Consider the following 22,364-nt stretch of genomic DNA (forward strand, 5'->3'; position numbering starts at 1 on the left):
TTGTTCAAGGTGCAGGGCTCAGATTGTTCGAGCGCAAGTCTTTGCGGAGTCCATAGCAGGCGCAACTTCCGCTGATAATACGCCTTGTAATCTTTCGGCTGGTATTGTTGTCCTCTGTTGTTGCCTTAGTGAACCAAGGTACATGAGCTCGTTGACTACCTCCAACTCATCTCCGTCGATTACCACGGTGTCGCTCGCCAGAATATACTTCGTTTTAGATCTTCTCTGCTTTGCGTTTTAGCCAGGTGTACTAATCTTCCACTACCTTAAATGTTCTGCCGATAGTATCCACGTCGTCGGTAAGCAGATAACTGGACTGGATTTTTGAAAGATTACCACTCGTCTTATAACACCATCAAGCGCAATTTTGAATCGCAGGTAGGAAAGACCATCTTCTTGTCGAAGTCCCCTCGAAGATTCGAGTGGGTCCGACAATCCGCCCGAAATTCTCACGCAGAACTGGATGCTATCTATGATCCAAAGCAATGATAAGTTTAGCAAGTTTCCCCGGAAAGTTATTCACGTCCAGGATTTTCCATAGTTTTTGTCGGTTTACCGTATCCTATGCGGCTTTAAAATCAATGAACAGCGACAGGTGATGCGTGGGAGCTCAGCATTCACGGTACTTCTGGAGGGTCTGCCGCAGGGTGAAGATTTGATTAATTGTAGATCGACTTTCCATGCCGGCCTGTTCACTGCTCATGAATGTATTGGCTACTAGCGATAGACGGTGGATGGAAGATGACTTAGGAAAACAATTTAAAGGCGGCATTCAAGAGAGGGATCGTTCGGTAGTTCTTGATCCTGCTTATTGCCTTTATTGTAGCCTGTACGTCTTAGTCCAGCCAACTCATTTTCAAATTCAACAAGTACGAAAAGAATAGAGAAGAGTTCGAATATTTGCTCCAATATAGTACAGTAAGTCGTGGTATGAACCACAGATGATTGGCCGGCACGAAATGTGCCTTCGGAGAGTAGTGTTGATTAAGGATTATGGATAAGTAGGAGTCCTGGATTCTATTACGGATCACCTTGACCGTTAAGTTAGTCTTGAGGTATGATGCTGATCTAACAATCCAGTTGTCGTATGTTTGAATCTCGGCTGGGGTGTTGCAGCTAGAGTCAGTAGGATCGTTACACTAGCCCCGTAAAAGAACAATAACTCTAATAACCGGCTGCGAAGTATGTCGATGAAGAAAAATTTAAGGCCTAAAGACGTATACGTTTATACCCCAAGGTTAACCTTGCTAGTGTACTGCAAGTGATACAGGACAGCATGGTCCCGCAGCAATTACCAAAATTGCTTGAAATGTAACTAATTTTTGAATTGAGCAATCCTTATCCTTGACCTCCTAGAGCCTCGTGCAACTTTCATGTTACAAACAATCGAACGCAAATTGGCATTAACTTTATGTTCGCCAAATAGTTTCATGATTCTTTTTATCATGTTTTATATACTGAATCGCTTCTCCGGTACCTAATCCGTTCAACTGCTGTTTGTTAACCCATTAGATAACAATTTTGGGACGTCTCAACGTGGGCGTTATTGGCAATCGATGGACGAATAATAATAATAGATCAATTCTAGCGATTACGGCTGATAAGACAATTAGCTGAGAGCGCCAATCAGCCAGTTTGCTCCGCTCCGTTTGATGAACGGCGCCGTTCGGCTGAACCGACCGAGACTAACATAAAATTAGTGAAGGAGCCACCATCTGTATGATTTTCGTTATCGTGTGATACAATATTTATCGGCGAATTTTGCTTATCGTTTACAGGCATGCTTCTGTCGGTACCGTTTTTGCTCGTCACCTTCTTCGTTTATGCGTGTATCCCGGAGCTGCGAAATATGCACGGAAAATCACTGATGTGCTACGTGTTCGGGTTGGCCGTCGGATACACGGTCCTGTCGCTGGTGCAGATGCGAATATTCGAGGGCGATACCACCCCCTGCAAGGTGACCGGCTACATGGTATACTTTGCGTTTATGGTCAGCTTCTTCTGGCTGAACGTCATGTCATTCGACATCTATTGGACTTTTAGGTGGGTAAAATTCAATTTAAAAATTTTTTGATGTTGCAATTGCAGCAAATGTATTCCCATCGACATGCCTTGGTTTATGTTTATTATTTTAATAAATGCAAATGGAAAGTGTTCAAATTACCCTTTGTGCTTTGCAGTGGAGTCCGAGGTGCTAAGAGCACGGAACGGAAGAAGTTCGCCCTGTATTCCCTGTACGCTTGGGGCTGCCCGGTGCTGATTGTCACGCTGGCCCTGGTCATGGATCACACCGAGCTGGTACCGGTCAATTTTCGACCGCAAGTGGGCGTGAAGCGGTGCCTGCTGCAAGGTGATTATTCATATTGCAGCGAACTTTTCATTATTGTATAGAGTTATAGATAATAATTAATGGTAATACGTTTTCCCGGTGGATTACTCGCCCTTTTCCAGAGGACAAATATGTGGAATTCCTGTACCTCTACCTACCGATGTTGCTGCTGGTGTTTGCAAATGTAATATTTTTCGTGATAACTGCCATACGGATAATAAAGATTCAGCGGGAGACTTCGATGATTAGGCGCGGAGACTCTAAGCGACATTCCAAGCTGGATAACGATCGGGATCGGTAAGTTGATTTTTTGTGTGCTTAGTCATCGCTGTTGCTAAGCGTTTCATAATTGAGTAAGTTAGTTTGATATTTGGTTTGTTTTTATACTGTCAAATATCTTCTACAGGGGATTTTTATCAAAAAAGTTTTGAGTCATTGTGTGAATATGGTAGTTATAACTGGGATTTTCTTTCTATCATTGCACCGGTTTGGACCGAAGTGTCCAAATGTCTTTTTTTAGTTCGCGGATAGAACTAATGAACCGAGTTTCATTGAATTAAATTTTTAATATAAACCCAGGGTTCATTCGAATAATTAAAAAAAACAAATTCAAACATAATATTTTTTATGTTTTTTCTATACTAAGAGTCATGACGGTTGTAAAATATACAACATCCTACTAAAATTGGTTTCAATTTAATTAATATTGACATGCTGATAGCGTAATGTCAGTTGCTGGCATTTCGCTAAAGTGCATGGTACCACTTGGGGATTATGAGCGGGAAACAACTTGATCAACAGCCAGAATGCCATTGTATCGTAATTAGATAGGTAGAAGAAAATGTAGCACATTGTTAGTCTGTCATAAAATTGTAACGACATAACACATATGGCGCATCATTGTTTCCCCCTATTGATGGAAAGGGAATCCATGTTGCGACTGTCGGCAGATATTGACAGGATTTTATCGTAAACCAAACAACAATTATTCAGCTGTGTCTAAGCTACATAGGTCGGAGGGTACGCTATTTGCCGGTGTTTGCTAAAACATTTTACCAATCTAACGCAATTGTTTGATCTTCCTACAGATTCAGTCTCTATTTGCGTCTGTTTATCGTGATGGGTGTCACCTGGTCGCTGGAGGTGATTTCCTGGGCCGTGGACAACGTGGCGTGGATTTTCTACATCTCGGACGTATGCAACTGCATCCAAGGCTTTCTGATCTTTATGCTGTTCGTTTGGAAGCAGAAAGTCAAGCGGCTAATCTACAAAAAGTATGTATGTGAACGACAATTGTTTTCCTGGCACGCTTTTATAAACTTTGGATTGTTAGGAAACAGTCTTGAAAAAATATGTTTCCCATACCGTTTTGGCGTGTTTTGCAGCGTGAATTACTTGTGTTTGTATTTTCACCGATCGGGCAGTTGGATTTTCTATTCTATCAGTTTAATTTTGCATTCCTTCATCACGCGACGATGAAATCATTAAGCTAATACAACTGGAGACCTTCATTTTCGCCGCTATTCAGAGAAACATAAAGCGGAATTTTCCGTATGTGTCGTTTTCACGTGTGGCAATAAGGAAACCTGAGTCTCTAGCTGTACTAGTTTCATGATATAAAGTCGTGAGCATCGTGACGATTACTCACCCTGTATGTGTAAATATACTTTCATTTCTTTTCTCTTTTTATCCCGTGAAACATCTTAGCAGTACAGTAACTCCTCTGAACGAATCCTAGGAATCCTAGGAGGAGCGCCAGAGGAGGTTAGCACCACCGGAGCAGACATGGTAACCAAAGAGACTGACATAGATAGTGACGAAAGTATGATTTATGATGGCTGTTCAAATTGGAACGAGGAGTGGCTTTAATTCATTAGCCATACCCACAATCACAGATTCGTTGGGGGTTATTAATATTAATTTTCTAGCTTTTCGCCGCGGCTTTTAGGTAATCACATTTACATATCGCTCTTCTCGTTCAATTGTAACAACGTGGATATAGCTACTAATATTTATAGTATAAACCAATGGCACATTTTATTTAGCTCGAAAGTTTTTTGTATACTTAGTGGAAAATGTTTGTAGTTTATATTTGCTCGACTTTTTGGTTCTGGTGGTTAACTTCCCTAAAGGCGGAAATCTGCTCCGATCTAAATCCATGTAATACTGGACGGGAACGCCAATTATTGAGAAGCAATCGGTGTCCAAAAACTAACGGTTCCAAGGATAAAAGGTGTTATTTTTAGAAGCTAAAGGTGTTATAGATATAAAAAAAGAAATCGCTAGGATGAACATTTTAAAAATTGGCTTTCATCTATCTGTTTTATAAGGTTGTTGGCATTTTCGTTTTATCCTATTCTGTTTCGTGCATTTTAATATTGTTTTTGAAGTTTTCTCATCAAGCTATTATATTTCCCCAGTGGAGAAAATAGCTGTGTGTATTTATGATTCATTCATTTTCGCTATAGTTAATATTTCTGCACGGCACCTCATAACCTTTGGCACTTGTTTTTCAAATATATAACCAATTTCGAATTTGACTATTAAGCAGTAATATTAAATACATATTCTGCCCGTATACTTAGACCTACTCCGTTTATTTCGTAGGATGTTTTCAGAACTTTTTACGCATTTGAAACAGTCTTTTAAAATAGGTACTATTTTGTTTTCACCGAATTTTTTTAACCACTAAACCGCCGTCCGAAGACTTTTCTGCCCTGGGAGATCGTTCTCAGAAAGTGAAACTGCATTAAATTGCAAGTAATACCCCGTTTGAACTCTATTGTGCTCTTAAAACAGTTTTATGATTTAGATGCTCTACGAATCGAACAAGGCAGCATTATATTTCCACATCCAAATCTAAAACGCCAATTGATAGCTGAATTGGCGTTTTAGTTGCAGCTTACTCATGTTTGCTAGAAAAACTACCTTCTCAGTTTTTTCGCAGAGAGTTTAATACCTAGCTTTGAGACCTGTACTTTGAAGCCAACTTGTCGTTCAAGATATCTAGAAACTGTTTCTTACCACTCACTAAAGTTCTGAATATAGTCGGCGGGAATATAAGCCGTTTCATAAACTACACCATTGCAAATGTGGGGGTGGGGGGTGGGGGGGGGGTCTCTGTAGCCGCAAGGTTACCGAGTCTGCTTTGACAAGCGAATCGTAGTGGGTTCGAATCTTAGTAGAATCAGGCCATTCGATGTCAAAGTGACTTTAGCATGGGTTTATTCTCTGGCCCCTCATCACCCTTCCTTCATGCTGAGTTCTACATTATCCCGAAGACGCTTCTTATGGTTAGTATACTGGTATGAGGACCTAATGAGGTAATGGTTTTGAACCTCAGGAGGACTCACCAGTGCTAACTATAACGAGGCGAAACAGGTTTGGTATAGTAGGACATGCATCGAAGCATGGGTAAAACCCTCAACACATAAGCACGCATAAAAAAAATCAGAGGGGTTGTGTACAAGACACGACCGCATATATAGGTGACGCAGGACTACGTAAGTCTCTTTGTAGTGATAGTAGCATGTATTCATGCTTGTAATCATTCGATTCTTCATGTATACATGCTATATGCAACATATATACATGCTACATGCGTTGTATGTAACATTTATCAGAGTAGTAACATTGCATACGTTCAATTCTCAAAAGATTGTGCATTTGAAAACAATTTAACAAAATCAAGAACTTTAATTACGTAGTCGTGCCGCTCTTCGGCACGTAGTATCGCCGCTCTTCGGCTTAACAAAGTTAAATCTGTAGCTGCTCTCATCAACATAATTAGTTGGACTCGGCCCCGTAGATGGCTAACTACTTACCCAAAACCGGTCGGCAAAAAAGGTAATTTTTATACTTTGTAAGAACAAAAAAGTAAAGTGTCCAAAGACATTTAAGAGAAAATCAAGAACACAAACTATTACTTTCATGCTACCTTATTGAAATTAAAGATTGTTTTTATTATCCATGGTTTCCCACGTTGAAAGGATTTTACCAATTCAATCCTATTTTATCAACAGCACATCTTTTCACTACACTTCTAATGAAACGGCAAGCATGCGTATTCATACAGAGCCGTATTATAACCGAACACTACAGCTGTAGCACATTTTTCCAACACAGATATCAAATTCGCCGAGGTTTAATCGTCGCGCAGTAAAGAATTTGCGATCTGTTGGAACAACGAACTTGTGTCATTTTTTCTGGCACACTTCCCTAACACAGACATCAGATTGGACTAGGTTTAATTGCGTTCGTAAGAAATCTGTTGGCACGAGAGGGCTTTGTCACTCTCTCTTGCGTACTTCCCAAGCAAGGACATCAAAATGGTCTAGGTTGAACCGCGGTGTTAAGAAATCTTGTTGAAATGAGGAAACTTTGTCACTTGTTTTGGCTTACTTCCCAAGCACAGATATCAAATTGGTATAGGTTTAGATCATCGTAAAGAATCTTCCAACCAATCACGAAGCGAGAATTCTGGTAAAACATAGGTTCAATATTTTCAATTTTTCAATAGTTCAACATCAAGAATCCATACTTTTCTTCATTTGGGTCAATTCTTAGAAGATTTTCCGATCGATTGGTGTAAGAATATTGAAAATCGATTGGAAAACCGCTGAGCTATTAGCGTTCAAAACCTTTCATTTTTCGTGACGCTCGCATTTTTTGATTTTTTGGAATGAGCTGTGCTACTCGTCACCAGTTCGGCTCTCCAAGTAGTGCTTGCAACTCGTGTTTCACACACCTACGTCACTTTCCGCTCTCCGTTTCTACTCCGCCAAAAATAGTCCGAAACGCCTTTTGTTCAAATACGGCAAGTGCACGTGTTTTAAGGAAAGGTGTTGTGGATTATTTTTGGCAAAGTTGTTCCGTAAGCAAACTTACTGTTTCAGGTCCGTAGAGAACTACCGGTCTGATCAGCGTTTTGTACATCGTTGGCATTGTGCGGCGGTGTATGTTCCTCGATCGAAGCGTCTGGCGGAGAGAAAAGTAGGCTCGATTTCCAGCTTGAATGCGTCTTTGAATCTCCTTACTCGTAGTACTGTCGGTGGTGACCAGAGATCCCAAATATACGAACTCATCAAGCACTTCCAGTTTATCGCACTGTCCGTGGGAGGCAGACGTTGCTTTCTTTGGAGCTTTTTCCTACCAAATATTTGGTTCGACGCATTGATTTGTAACTTAACGTAATGATGTCATTTCGTTGCCCGTTCGCTGGATCGCACCTTCAATAGCGATATTGATACAGCATACAGGAAAGTCCATTCCCTTGCCGCAACCCTCTGCGCGATTCGAAAGGACTCGAGAGTGTACTCGCAACGCGCACACAGCACATAACTTGCTCCAGGGCTTTGATTAGCCGCGTCAGTTTGTCAGGAAAACCGTACTCATGCATTGCCATGTCATAGTTCTGAAATCCACGAAAATAAGATGCGTCGGCACGTTGTACTTCCGGCACTTCTGGAGGATTTATCGGAGAGTAAAAATTTGATCTGTAGTAGAACGTGTACGATTTTTACCAAGGGTAGCCAACTTCTAGGCTTTGCAGATGACTTCGATATCATAGCCAGGAACTTTGCGACGGCGGAGGCAATTTACGCCAGACTGAAAGCGGAGTCTAGGAGAATTGGGCTAAAAATAAATGCGTCGAAGCTCGAAGACCAAATACATGAAAGGAAGAGGCTCAGAGGAAACAAACGCGCGTCTCCCACGGATGGTAACCGTTGACGGCGACGAACTAGAAATGGTAGAGGAGTTCGTGTATTTGGGATCGCTGGTGACCGTGGACAACAACACTAGTAAGGTGATCCAGCGGCGCATCCAAGCGGGAAATCGGACCTATTTTGCCCTTCGTAAAACGCTACGATCATGAAGCGTACGCCGCCGCGTACTATTGAATCGGTAGTTCTCTATGGACTTGAAGTCGTGACGCGAGCGGAAAGTGTTGTGGATAATATTTGGCGAAGTACAAACTGAAAGCGGAGAGTGGCGGAGGCGTATGAATCAGGAGCTACAGGCACTGCTTCGAGAGACTCCCATCGTACATCTAGCGAAAGTTAGCAGGCTACGGTGGGACCCGGACACGTCGTAAAGATGCCGGACGACGGTGTGACGAAAATAGTCCTCTTCAACAACTCCACTGGCACCAAGAACAGGGGGCCCAGCGTGCACGATGGCTCGACCAGGTCGAAAGCGATTTGCGACTTCTGAGACGACTAGGAAATTGGCGACGAGTGGCCCAAGACCGAGTTGAATGGAAACGAGTGCTTGAAACAGCACGAGCCACCCCGGATCTATACTAAAGAAGAAGAAGAAGAAGGTGTAGAACGTGCCCTCATAAAGCCCGCCTGATACTGAACTACGAATACTTTTGCTATTGGGGATAGACGACGCAGAAAAAACTGGAAGAGCACCTTGTAGGCGTTGACCAGCGTAATGCCGCGGTAATTACAGTGAACGAGCTGATCGTTTTTTTTTGTGGATGAGACAGATCACACCTTCCATCCATTACCGAAGGGGTAATATCTCCTCCTCCCAAATCCTTGAAACTATCCAGTGAAGTGTCGTTGCTAGCAGTTCTTGGCCATTTTTGTAAAGTTCTGCCGGGAGTCGATCCTTTCCGGCGGTTCTATTATTCTTCAACTGACCGACTTTACGGCATATCTCTTCAAAATCGGGAGCCTTCACGTTATTGCCGTTTGAGGCACTGCTAGGTTAACTTCCGTCGCGTCTTCTTCTGTTACATCGCCATTGAGATGCTCATCGAAGAACTGCTTTCATCTGTCGACCACCTCGCGCTTATTTGTGATCAGGTTTTTCTCCATTTCCCTACACATATCAGGCTTCGTTGTGTATCCTTTACGAGATTGGTTCAGCTTCTCATAGAACATGCGTGTCTCATCAGCCCGGAGCAGTTGTTCTAGCTCTTAACGATCTCTGTCCTGCTTTTGGCGCTTTTTCCTCCTCAGGATCGTAGTCAACTCACTTCACGCTCGTCGATACTTGGCCTAATGCTCTCGCGCAGGAATGCTTAAACAGTTTTTCCAAGCTCTTTTTTTTTCGCTGCATCACTTGTTGGCAGTCCCTGTCAAACCAATCATTTCGTGCGCTCGAGGTTTCCTTACCTAGCACCGCGGAGTTGGCCTCATTGACGGCCAAGCGTATGCTACTCTATCCGTCTTCGACAGTCGAAGCCTCTAGCTCCACAGAGGTATGTAGTGCTTTATCCAGTATGAGCGCGTAGTTCTCGGCAACTTGCGAGTTGTTGAATTGCCAAGTTTTTAACTAAGAAGGACGGCTTTGTCGCGAGGTTTAATCTATCGATAGTTTGGAGCACACACATGCTGCTACTAGGTAATGGTTTGAGTCGATATCCGCACCCCGTAGGGAGCGTTGGTGATGTTCCAGAAAAACCAGCCATCGATGATAATATGATCCATTTGATTCAAAGGTCGTTGGTCAGGTGATCTCCAGATGGATTTGTGGCTATGTTTGCGGGGAAAGAAAGTGCTTCTGATCACCAAGCCTCGGAAAGTTGCAAAGTTGATGCATCGCTGGCTGTTATCGTTTGTGTCGGTGTGCAGGCTATGGGGCCCGGTCATCTGACTGTACATTGGTTGCCTGCCGACCTGCGCGTTCATATCCCCGAAGATGATCCTGATGTCCCTTGGCAAGCAGCTATCGTATGTTGTCTCCAGCTGCGCATAGAATGCTTCTCGTCGTCGGGTCTACCTTCGTGTGGAAGGATGCACGTTTACAATGGTGTAGTTTATGAAACGGCTTTTTATCCTCAACTTGCACATCCTCTTGTTGATCGCTTTCCATCATTATGTTCCTGCGTTATGCCCTACGAAGCCCATTCCCAGCTCGTTGGTCGCTCCACCGCTCTGGTGGGCTTTATTGCCACGGATTCTTCACACCTTCTCGCCTTTGTAACTCCTGTTCCGAGTAGAATTTCTTTGATTGTTTGTAGTGTGTTGGATTTAGGTAGGGTACTAGGGCCACGCTACCGAGTCTCGTGATGCAGTTGCCATCTTATAGTGCCGAGACAACATTGCGCCTCCTCCCCTGTTGGTATACGACTTTTGTTTTCAGCGGGGTTGGTTACCCGATATTCGCTAAGGTTGCAAGTATTTCGGCTGGTACGGGATAGGACTGCTGGGTAAGAGGCTAAGAACCACTATGGGGTGTGTTTTACGCATTATTCAGTCATTCACCAACCAAAATTATCATATTGGTTCAGATCTTTATGAAATTTTGCATGCGAAGGTAGTTTATTGACTCATTAATGAAATCTATAACAACAATAACAAAATTCTAAGTTTCCTATTTTCTCAGAAACCTCAAAAGGAAATTCAAGTTTTTCACTATCAATTCTCTTGTATTTATCGGATCAATGGAAAAATTTGTAGCGCAGTTTTCTACACGTATTAAGCTCAATTTGCATACATTAGATCTATTATTACAGGTTGTTTGGCGAAATACTCGACATTTTCGTTAATGCCGTCCATACGAGTTGCACAGTCGTATCCGGTACCTTTTTCGCATATTTTCCACTTCCTTAGCATGCCTTTCATGTTTTGTATCAATTTATAGAAATATATTCTGTTGTGAGCTTACCCGTTCCGTTCTCGAAGAATTTTCCACCGTCGCGAAATCGACGGCCCAGAAAGTCGAATCAGTACGATAGGTCCACCGAAGAGCCAGACACCATTCCTCCGTCTGTTGTGAATTTGATTGCTACTTGGATGCCCTTCACGGAGATGAACTTGCACTCGTATCGAACCACAACAACGCCTACCTGGTGTGATTTTCCCGGGAGGCTTGGACTTCGTCGCTCGTGACTGAACCTGCTGGAGGTGTTTTGGTGCCCACCTGGATTCGCTGGAATCGTTTCCATGTGAGCTCAAAATTACTTAGACGGTTATCCAGAATATCACTCAAGCTGGTTTACGGGACGGCTTGTAAACGGATTTGGCTGATTGTGGCACAGTCCACTAAAATGCAATGCACGTGGAGGGTTGAAACAACAAAAAAATTAATTTTCCGCGTACCAATCGAAGATTGGCTTTCGGTAATTTTTGTCGGATTTCAGAAATTCGTAGATTCTGTGCAACTCGTTTGCTGTACCCTTGAAAGTAGTGCCGTTGTCACTGTGGATGAATGAAATATCCAGCTTTGTCGGTCCACGAAACGGCGGAGTGCGGCTAAGAAAGCGACCGTGGATAGGTCGGTAACCAGCTCGATATGCAAGACACGGATATCTGCTGGGTGATATCTGCTTCACGGAAGTCAGCACTGGCCAAATATTTAAATGGTACAATGGTGGTGTTCTGGTAGGCTACCTTAAAAGCACGAAAATATCGCATTCAATATGCAATACAATGACGAAGCTTGTTATAGCTGAACAATCGCCTAGCTAGTGGATCGGAGACCGTTGAATCGATAGTACCGATCATGACTACTTTGTAAACACGGTGATTCTTTAGCCCACGTATAGGGAATACTCGTACTTAAGTATAGCCATGACCCAGATGCTCCCTTCTTTGATCTGAATTCAACAAAGAGCTATCAACCTCACCAATCTTTAGTCAAACCGAAATGAAACTTTTGCATGCATTATAAGTGGTTCTCAACCTTGCAAGAATGACATAGAGTAAAAATACATCCAACCAGATTGAACTGAAAACCATATTCTTTCACTTTCATTCAGCCAAAGTGAACTCAGTGCACTCATATCAAAACTAAAAGTTCATTATTTTGATAATATGCTATTTTACGGATATTCATAATCTCAGGGTATTAAAGACATCCTGTTTGTGATATGTGAGTGGTAAAATTATTTATTAGGTCAGCTACAAGCAGTTGGTGGGACGATAAAGTTGAAGTTTGAATTACTCAAAATAATGTTTCTGGCGCTTGGTTCATTCTGACAGAACCCCGGCTATGTGTTCAGTGGAAATCCTTCCACTAGACTTGAAGATATGGAGGAATGGGACGATCTCACTTGTAGGAATCTCCTTCATCGGTGTTCAGCGCTGCATAAATTGGTTCGCGATTATTATCACTGGTGCCAACAGACCAAGTCAGTCAAATATCTGCTCCACGTACGATATGATCTTCCGTTTAGCTAGAGTTGCTGCTGGTAATGGAAGTTGAAGTTTGAAGCTCATCATTTCGAATCTTGGATCGGATTCCAAATGAATTCGAGTATGGATACGGATTGATCATTCTGAAGATCATGGTATGCCGCAAAGGCACGGTCTTCTGCGGGGATGCCGGCAGGATATCCCGGGCCATTTTTTCCACGTCGGCATCGAATGCAATCGGCATCGAATGCAGAATCAGGTGTGGAGCGACAGTAGATCTGCTCGAACGGCGGATCCAACTGGCTGTAAGTCATTCACCGAGAATCTAGAAAAGGTCTTGCAAGACGCGTTGAACACGACTCGAATCTTCGTGGTTGTGCTGGACTCTTGAAATACCGGATGGTGTGGCTGGTTTTCGTCTATTGGATCCGTATGTTTAACCATATGGTATAGATGTTTGTATTCTTCCATGAAGCAGCAGTAGGCCTCTTTGGTGGTTGGATTTCTTTTAAAACATCTTTCGAGAATTAATAAATGTGGTTCTCGGCAATTGTACGTGAATTATCGAGAGTGACGAGTGCATCGCGGGTGAGTGGCAAGGATGCAACGTAACGACCCGACGAATCACGAGTGGTGGTAGCGGCACACAGTTCTTTACTGAGATTTTCTTTGGTCGTGAACGTACACCAGGTTATGACTGCTTCTAACTCCCAGAAATTCTGGAGAGATTGTTCCAAGTTTCGGTCCACAGTGGTGAGGTCACAGATTCGAGGGATTTCAGTTAATTTGATTGATACCTTCCGTGTGAATGTCTATTCGCAGAAAGACTCGACGAGAAGGACGACGATTGTCCTTCAACAAGCAATACCTTGTTGCCAGTGTGCGACAAGTCGTGGTAGATTTCCCCACCGACAATCATATCAATTTCGGCTGGAATCTGGAAGTATGGATCGGCTAACGGAACTTCGGGGAACTTTCGCACATCAATTAACGTAATTGGTGAGCAGACTGTGTGTTTTTCAGGATTAGAAAATCGAGCATGGTACCGTACAAAGGCAGTTTGGATTTGATTGTAACAGTCAATTTGCGCTTGATCTACTTCGACGTTTCGCCGAATTTAGCAAATTTTAACGACTTCGCGATTTTTGAACTTGACTATGTTGGATTTTCAAAGTGGGTGTCCAAAATTAATTTTCGGCCCGCAGCTTCCATCATACAAAACTTACTTTTGCTATGATTTAAGTTTAAATATGAAGAGTCAAATTGACAGGGTAGCCACAGCAAACAATGGTTTAAAAGGCAGGATTACTTTTAGCTAAACATAAAAGCTAAAAAGGTACTTTTTGCCTAGCGTCTTGCGGAGCGAAAAGTAGGCTCGATTTCCAGCTTGAATGCGTCGTTGGATCTCCTTACTCGTATTATTATCAGCGGTGACTAGAGATCCCAAATATACGAACTCATCAACCACTTCCAGTTCATCGCCGTCAATAGTCACTGTCCGTGGGAGGCTAAGGTTACTTTCTCGGGAGCCTCTTCCTACCATATATTTGGTTTTCGACGCATTAATTTGTAACCCTATCTTCCTAGCCTCCGTTTTAAGTCTGGCGTAGATTGAGTCCGCCGTCCCACGGTTTCTGGTAATGATGTCGAGGTCATCTGCAAAGGCTAGGAGTTGGCTACTCTTGCTGAAGATCGTTCCTCTCGTTTCGACGCCCGCTCGCCGGATCACACCTTCAATAGCGATATTGAATAACATACAAGACCCTCTGCGCGATTCGAAAGGACTTGAGAGTGTCCCCGAAACGCGCACGTAGCACATCACTCGTTCTAGAGTAGCTTTGATCAGCCGCGTCAGTTTGTCCGGAAAACCGTAGTCGTGCATTATCTGCCATAGCTGTCCGCGTTCAACGGTATCGTAAGCTGCTTTGAAATCCACGAAAATATGATTCGTGGGCACGTTGTACTCTCGACATTTCTGGAGGATTTGTCGGAGAGTAAAAATTTGATCCGTAGTAGCACGGGCTCCCATAAAGCCCGCCTGATTTTGCTCTACGAATTCTCTTGCTATTGGGGATAGACGACGCAACAAAATCTGGGAATCTTCTTGCCTAGACGATGCTTATTACCCTAGGTATTCAAATATCTTTGCTGAAGGCTGCTTCATTTAAATTTAGAAATAGCAGCGTCGACCGTTTGCAAAGTTTTTTAAAAATAGAATTGCTAATGTAAATTTAAAATGGTAAGTTTTTTAATTAGAACAATGTACGATATATTGAAAGCAATTTGTTCCATCTCACAAGGTCATTACTTCAATTCAAATACTAACACTCTACAGGCAATTTCTAACATGGAATATTTGTCTCTAACAGTTTTAACATCTTGTGTTTATATTATTTATGTGCACTTGTAGTGTGGACTAGATTTAAATTGTGAAATATTATCGTGTTTCTCTTTGCAGTTAGATAGGCGTTGCCTGGTGTGCATGTTCTCGTACTAATCAATTAACCTTGATAACTTAATACAAACTCAAACACAAAAACTGGTAACTTACTAATAACTCTTTACTACTTTCAGGTTCGGAATTCCGCTGGGCGACCAGGAGCCATCGCTGTCAACCTGCAGCACGCGTACGACGGCAACGGTCATAACGTCCTCGTTCAACGGGTCAAGATCGGAGAAACCGCTCGTGACTCGGGTGAGTGTGGACCACGGTGCGATAAGGACACCTTCGATACCGTCGGAGACGGCGGCGAAACAGCTGAAATTGCATCAATTCGGTTGAACCGAACCGGGAATCCGATGCTGTTGCGGATTATCAGTGTGGATCCAACTACCGAGGAGAGCTTACTGATGATGCACTCCCAGCCGGATCTGTCGGAGAAAAGCTAAAATGAAGACCAAAGAAAAGCTGCTGGTTTTGATTGCTTAGGTTACCAAGTACAAACTATTTTCGCTTCTGAGACAGTATGAATATTAATGTAATATTAAGTGGAATCCATAGTGTATACACATTGAGTGTCAAACTAATCAAGCCATCTAAATGTATTGTACTTAAATTAAGTCTAGAGTCTTGTCAAGCCATTGTTGGTTGTAAATCAAACTTTGAAGTTGTTTATGTTGAATAAATAGAACCTCAACTAGTGCCACGTAAAACAATTCACCGATATGATGAGTCAATCGAAAACTATCGTGAAATGGATGAAATCTTTCCATGAAATATATAAACCTATAGGTGTATATTTACAAAATTTAGCTTTTAACGTTATAGTGTTAGCCTACTATATTAAATTAGAGGAAAGTATATCATTTAATGTGTAAATATCAATCCAAATTTTATCGTAAATGCTTCGAAAATCAAGTCTCTTATTAGCTTAATAAAATAATTTAAAGGCCCTATATAAATTATTTTTAGAAAATCTCTTACATTTTATTTACTGTTTGCTGTTACGCTATTGTCATTGTTTACATAATTTAAAAGTATTATTCTCCTTGATTGAACTGATATTTATCAGACTTCCTATTGTGAATTGTGATCTGGAACCAAAGAATCGTTTTAAAGTTCGTGAATTCGAAAAGGAGTTTCTCGTTGTACCTTTGCAAATCGTTCTGTATGATATCGAGCCAACAAATTACGTCTGACGTAGCAATCAAAATTTTTTTAATGTGGTTTTTACCCAGAGGGTCATTAAATGAATTAAAAATCAGAAGGGTTATGTACAAGACACGACCGCATAGGAGACGTAGGACTACGTAACTCACTTTGCAGTGATAGTAGCATGTATCCATGCATGTAATATGATTCTTCATGTATACATGCAGCATAATATATACATGCTACTTGCGTTGTATGTAACATTTATCAAAGCAATAACACTGTGCACGAGATTATTCCCTTATATTCCATCATTAATTTTTTGGATCATCTATTCATCATAATCAGTTTTATCCATTATGACAATTTTATTACCAATAATGAATTTATTACTATTCATGTCAGATTTATTCCCATAAAAAGGAAATTTCCCATAAAAAGGAATTTCGGACAATAGTCCGAAAAGTTTCGAACAATTCAGTCACATCCTTTCTGCATGCATTCAATGCATGGTAAAATATTTTATTTGTAAGGTAAAATTGTAAGCTTTATGTCCCCAACATCCAAAATTAGGGTAAGTTCTTGGACACTACGGAATAAAACGGCCAATTTCCGCCCCGAAAGCCCCGAAAGCACTGAAAGCAGATATTCCGCAGTGTCTAATTTGTTGTATTTCTATTTTAATCTATCTACTACCGATGACAGCATAAAATAACCGTCCTGCAATTCGGCATATATCCGTCAAAAGCGGTATCAAATTTCACTAATATATTGTTTAATTTATTGATGCTTCAATCTAATTCGGTTCTTTTAAAACAAGTTAAAATAAAATGGAATAAGATTTAAAGTAAATGGAGCGAAAAGTCTGGTTTCAAGCACATCCAATTTTCGGTTATCGGCACTTTATTTTTTTGCCCCTTCAATTTTCGAAAATTTTGGAAGGGGGCGGGGCGACATAAACTTTTTTTCAAATTTGTATAAGCCAATTTGATCAATAATTAGGTGATATTTAAACGCTAATCAGCAGCTAGAGCTAAAATGACCCACAATTGTTTATGACCCATGATTGTGGACTGACTATAATTATTGTTAAAATAAAAATCTCGGGTACTTTTTCATTTCGACGTATCTGCAAATGAGAGATTCTCTTCGTGTCTCCTCTCTTCCGCTTTTTACGGCGATTCTAATGCATTGAAAAGAAAATTTTCAAAACAGTTGGCTAGCTGGTGACTCCGGCAACCGATTCAGGCAAAGCTGATGTGTCAAAATGAATTATTATCGCCGTAAACAGCGGAAGAGAGGAGACATGAAGAGAATCTCTCATTTGCAGATAAGTCGAAATGAAAAAGTACCCGAGAAATATTTCTTCTGGGATGTTACATTTATTGTTTTTATTGGGTTACATGTAATTTAAAAATATGCTTGAATCAACATGATGCAACATCATGTGACATTATTGTATACTTACTTACTTTACTTATGTGTCCATGTCCGCCGATCCGGCAGAACAAATGGATGAAATCAGAGATCTCCACTACTGACCCCGCCATGGCTTTTACCTGTCGCCAGGACAGGTTCTCGTCTACAGCCCAGATATCGTTGTGGCTATATCAGTCTTGGTACCACCATCGGGAGTTGTTTGGCTACCAAGTTATTGCGATTATTATCTAAAATTTTTCTTTCGTAGGTTAAGTTGTGCGCCTAACAGTTGCGCGCAGCTTTGTTCTGGTTGCTCGCAGTCAAAGTATCTCTTTTACACTCACACGAAATCTCGTAAGAAACTGTCAACGCAAGAGTGATGAGAAAAGCAACAATATTTCTCTTTCGCTCATCAGCTGAATGCTAGGGTAGCTTGCTTCGTGTTTGTCCGTTGAAACATGGACCAATTTTTTACAAACGCAATCAGCATTTAAATTTTATCATTTTCGGTTAACGTAAGATATTGTAACTGTGTTGTTTGTAAGTCTGTACGTAATAGAACAAAACAAATGTTATCTAAGCAAAGAATAAGAGCATAAACATAGAAAACTTACACGTGCTTACACTGTCAATAATACATGATTTACCTTTGCGCACAACTATATAAAGCTGAAAAACGAAATATTTTCTCGGGAAGCACAATATTGAAACAAATATATAAACAAGATATAAACAAATAATATATAAAGATATAAACAAATAATATGCAGCCCTGTGTCACGCCAGCAGTAACCCTTATGGGGTCGGACAAGACCCCGTCGTCGTGCAAAACCTTGTACGAGAACGCCTCGTACTGAGCCTCGATGAGATGGACTAGCTTATCTGGAACTCCTCTACGCCTTAGTGCGCCCCAGATGTTTTCGTGGTTGAGTCGATCGAACGCCTTTTCGAAGTCAACGAACACCAGCAGAAGAGAGTCCTGGAATTCGTTGATCTGCTCCAATATAATGCGGAGCGTTGTGATATGGTCTACACATGATCGGCCAGCACGGAATCCAGATTGCTGACACCGAAGAAGAGTAGCGTCGATCTTCGGAGAGTAATACAGAGCAACGTGATGCCACGCCAGTTACCGCATTCAGTTGGGTCTCCTTTCTTAGGGACTTTGACCAACATGCCCTGCATTCAGTCCACCGAAAAAAATGCGGTTTCCCATATATTGCTGAAAAGCTGATGCATCATCTGGGCTGACAAAGATGGGTCAGCTTTTCGGCTGAAATACAGTCTATCCGTGGCGCTCTAGTGCATTTCATACTCTTGATGGCTGTTACAATTTCATCCAGCGATGGTGCCTCCGAGTTGACGCGATTAATTCGACGAACTGTAGGCGTCATACGCTGCTGGTTTTGTTGGTCTCTGACATTTGAAACTCGGAAGAGTTGGGGTAACTTTTTTGTGTTCAGGTACAGTAGGCTGTTAACCTAAGCTCCTTATCCCGCTGATGGGGCTGCCATCTTAATGTGGGCGGAAGCCACTGTGCCCCCTTTCGTGTTAGCATACGACGACCCCAGCCGGCACCTCGTGGAGGTAGGAATAGGAGTTAATGAACAGAGGTTATCGAATGCACATGTTCACCCTTTGCCAGCCACATTACTGTATTCACACTATTGTATACCAATGACATTATAATAACACGATGTTGCGATGAACTTTCATGTTACTAGATATAAACTAATATATTTGTGACAGCCAGTATAAGTATTGGATAACCTGAATCCAACGTATTAATAACATAAAGTTGCTCATTTGTTATTTATTTCAATACTTGTGACCGGCGAAGTTGTTTGCAATTTAAATAAGGTTTAATAGCAACATGGAAGATGTTGCAAGTACTGCTTGGGAGGATTACGGTCCAGAAGGACGATTTTGCAGTCAAACGGAAACTCAAAGTTTAATATATCAATGCTAAGGCAGGTTTGAGTCAGTGCAACTGAATGTAGCAAGCCGTGTAAAAAGCAAAGGAGGTGCTAAATTCTGTTATCGAAACTTGAACTTCTGTTTTTATATACGACAGACTTCGCAGCACAGTGTTATAGTGCAGCTCAATTGCAGAGCCAGTTGCTATGATCCTATTGACTCTAACAGCTTCTCCCAGTCGAGATTCGAACCTACGACAACTGGCTTATGAGGCCACAGTCATACCTCGAACCCAATTGCAAGCCGTATATGGGTCATTCCATGGGAAATTTACAGTCAAAATTTTTTTTCTCTTCGGAATATTTGGTTTTACGTTCTTTGTTAAAAAAAAAATCGACACGTATTTTTGTATTTCGATGCTACTGTTGGAATTTGCAAGATATGATTTTTTAAAGTATTGTAATCCGAATAAATCTCTATTTTTTAAATACTGCTTCTAAACATAGTTTGTAATATCAAAAAATGACTTTCTACCAGATGTGTTCACTATTCCACAAGCTTTCAAAATTGGTATACCATACCTCCTCTCGATTGTTTTTCAATAGTTAAATAGTGCATTTTTATAAACAATTGCAATTTTTTCAAAGTTGGAACTTTTTTTTCTCGATTTTTTTTACTTTAAAATATGTGTTAATCTTTCTCGAAAAAGCATGCAAAATTTGGAAATGGAGAAATGAAAACTCTAGAAGCTATGAATTTTTATATCGAAGCGCGCACGTTAATGCAAACGAGCGGACGAACGCGTGTGCTTCAACGACACGTTACACTTAATAGCATCAAAGGCGGTCTCGTCATGAAGCTGCCCGTGGCACTATGGCGCAAAGCTGGCCAAAAGTCAAAAATCCAATTTCAAGATTTTTCCATTATTATATTTTTATCATTTTCTGGAATACTTTGGGAGGTTAACCTGAAAATTCTAGCCAGTTTGAAGTTAAAATGAATTTTTGACAAATGTCTGAAGTTGAACATGTTGAAGAATGATATTTTGTTCTTCCATACAAAATGTATGGGAAACTCAATACCAATATTCAGCGATCAAGAAAGTATGGCGGGAAACGTCAGAAAACGATTACGTTAAATGCATCTTATAGGACATTTTCTCTACTTTTTGGAAATCTAGGTGGCTTTCTGCGCTTTGCTGCGCTAAGGAAGTAATATCGACTTTTTGGCGATTATATTAGAAGCAATTTCTTCTTCTTACTTGTAGGAATGATTTTCTCTTCCATAGTAGAATTCCACGAAAGTCCTAATTAGAAATGCTCAGGGGTGTTCAAATTTTGTGTAGTTGTTTCTTTTCAGAAAGTTTTAGACCCCTGACTTTTTACTTGGTGCTTAGGGTGTCTTTTTCTGAGTTAGGGTGATGCCAAAAATCATCATTTTTGACCAATTTTCTTTCTTTAAAAATTCGCAACTGTTGAATTACTGAACCGATTTGAATTTATTTTTATATGGTTAAGATACCTTACAATGACGCTTCGAAGAGCTAATTCTATAGTTTGAACGAGCTTAGTGGATATCGCAATTTACTAAAGTTTTTTTTGTATTAATTTTTTTTATGGTTTGTGAACCACCCTAATGCATTATGATACAAGTTTTTTATGTTTTAAACAGTAAATACAAAATTTGCCATCTCAAAAACAAAAACCACAATAAAACAAGTAAAAAACGAAACTATATTTTTTACATTTTGTGAACCACCCTAATGAGCGATCAGTTTTTTTCGATTTCTGATCCCAAATTTGAAATCAGTGACCCAAAATTAGTTAAAGATGTTATATTCAGCCGATTTGAAGTAACTTTTGACTTTTGGCCAAGCTTTGTATGGAGGAGCGCCACTGTGCGTGGGTTAGAACATCTATTGAGCATCACCGCTCGCTTCACATTAACACACGCGCTGAGACATAAAAACTCATAACTTTCAGAGTTTTCATTTTTCCATTTCCAAATTTTGCATGCTTTTTCGAGAAAGATTAACAAATATTTTAAAGTAAAAAAAATCGAGAAAAAAAAGTTCCAACTTTGAAAAAATTGCAATTGTTTATAAAAATGCACTATTTAACTATTGAAAAACAATCGAGAGGAGGTATGGTATACCAATTTTGAAAGCTTGTGGAATAGTGAACACATCTGGTAGAAAGTCATTTTTTGATATTACAAACTATGTTTACAATCAGTATTTAAAAAATAGAGATTTATTCGGATTACAATACTTTAAAAAATCATATCTTGCAAATTCCAACAGTAGCATCGAAATACAAAAATACGTGTCGATTTTTTTTGAACAAAGAACGTAAAAAAAATATTCCGAAGAGAAAAAAAATTTTGACTGTAAATTTCCCGTGGAATGACCCATATACAGGTTAAAAATGAAAGAAATAAAACTTAAAAAGAACATGCTATTCAATTTGCATAAGCCCGTGGACCATTTCGAAAGCGACATTAAAAAACAGAAATAGAATTGATAAAGAACACAGTATACAGCTTAGATAACGAAATTAAATGCTAGGCAATGCAAGTTTGTAGAAACAGAACTTAAAAGATCATGCTATACCATCTTGCTAGTTGCTAAGAGATGCATCACAAACCCGCATAGACCGGATGAATCCCTTAAAAATATTGACGAAATCGGTAGCAATCGTCACATTCGGTATGCACACTTTGATGTCTCGTCAGCAAAATGGTGTACCGTGCTAATATTGCACCTGGCAGCAATTTAACGAGTTCTACGCAAATTCTTTTTTAATAATAATTATCTTGTACTTACTAAATACATTGAAAATATGCTTGTCAAGCAAGGAGGGGTGCAGTGGGGAGTCAATAACGAAAAACTGATAGTTCAAATTGCTTAATTGCAAACACGCGTGGTAAACGCAGAAAATAACCACGCTAATAATTTTCGCGTGGGACTCTAAATAGGTGGAAACTCCGCAATAATTCGTTCGTAATTATATTTACG

At 40.6% G+C, this 22,364-nt stretch overlaps 1 protein-coding gene across 5 annotated transcripts in view; it reads left to right on the forward strand.

Annotated features, from left to right (window-relative positions):
- The window catches only part of LOC128738444 (G-protein coupled receptor Mth2-like), a 65,784-nt gene extending 50,044 nt beyond the window's left edge, over window positions 1-15,740 (forward strand). For 2 of the 5 annotated variants that reach the window (XM_053833574.1, XM_053833576.1), the window contains exons 4-8: window positions 1,779-2,043; window positions 2,181-2,350; window positions 2,452-2,626; window positions 3,418-3,607; window positions 14,995-15,740. In XM_053833574.1, coding sequence (XP_053689549.1) covers window positions 1,779-2,043; window positions 2,181-2,350; window positions 2,452-2,626; window positions 3,418-3,607; window positions 14,995-15,309 — 1,115 coding nt within the window. In that variant the 3' untranslated portion in view covers window positions 15,310-15,740. Of the gene's footprint in view, window positions 1-1,778; window positions 2,044-2,180; window positions 2,351-2,451; window positions 2,627-3,417; window positions 3,608-4,036; window positions 4,278-14,994 lie in introns of all 5 variants that reach the window. The other 3 variants (XR_008412115.1, XR_008412116.1, XM_053833577.1) reach the window with 3 other exon arrangements.
- The last annotated feature ends 6,624 nt before the right edge of the window (window positions 15,741-22,364 follow it).

This window comes from Sabethes cyaneus, chromosome 2, assembly GCF_943734655.1.
Source record: "Sabethes cyaneus chromosome 2, idSabCyanKW18_F2, whole genome shotgun sequence".
NCBI classification, from domain to species: Eukaryota; Metazoa; Arthropoda; class Insecta; order Diptera; family Culicidae; genus Sabethes; species Sabethes cyaneus.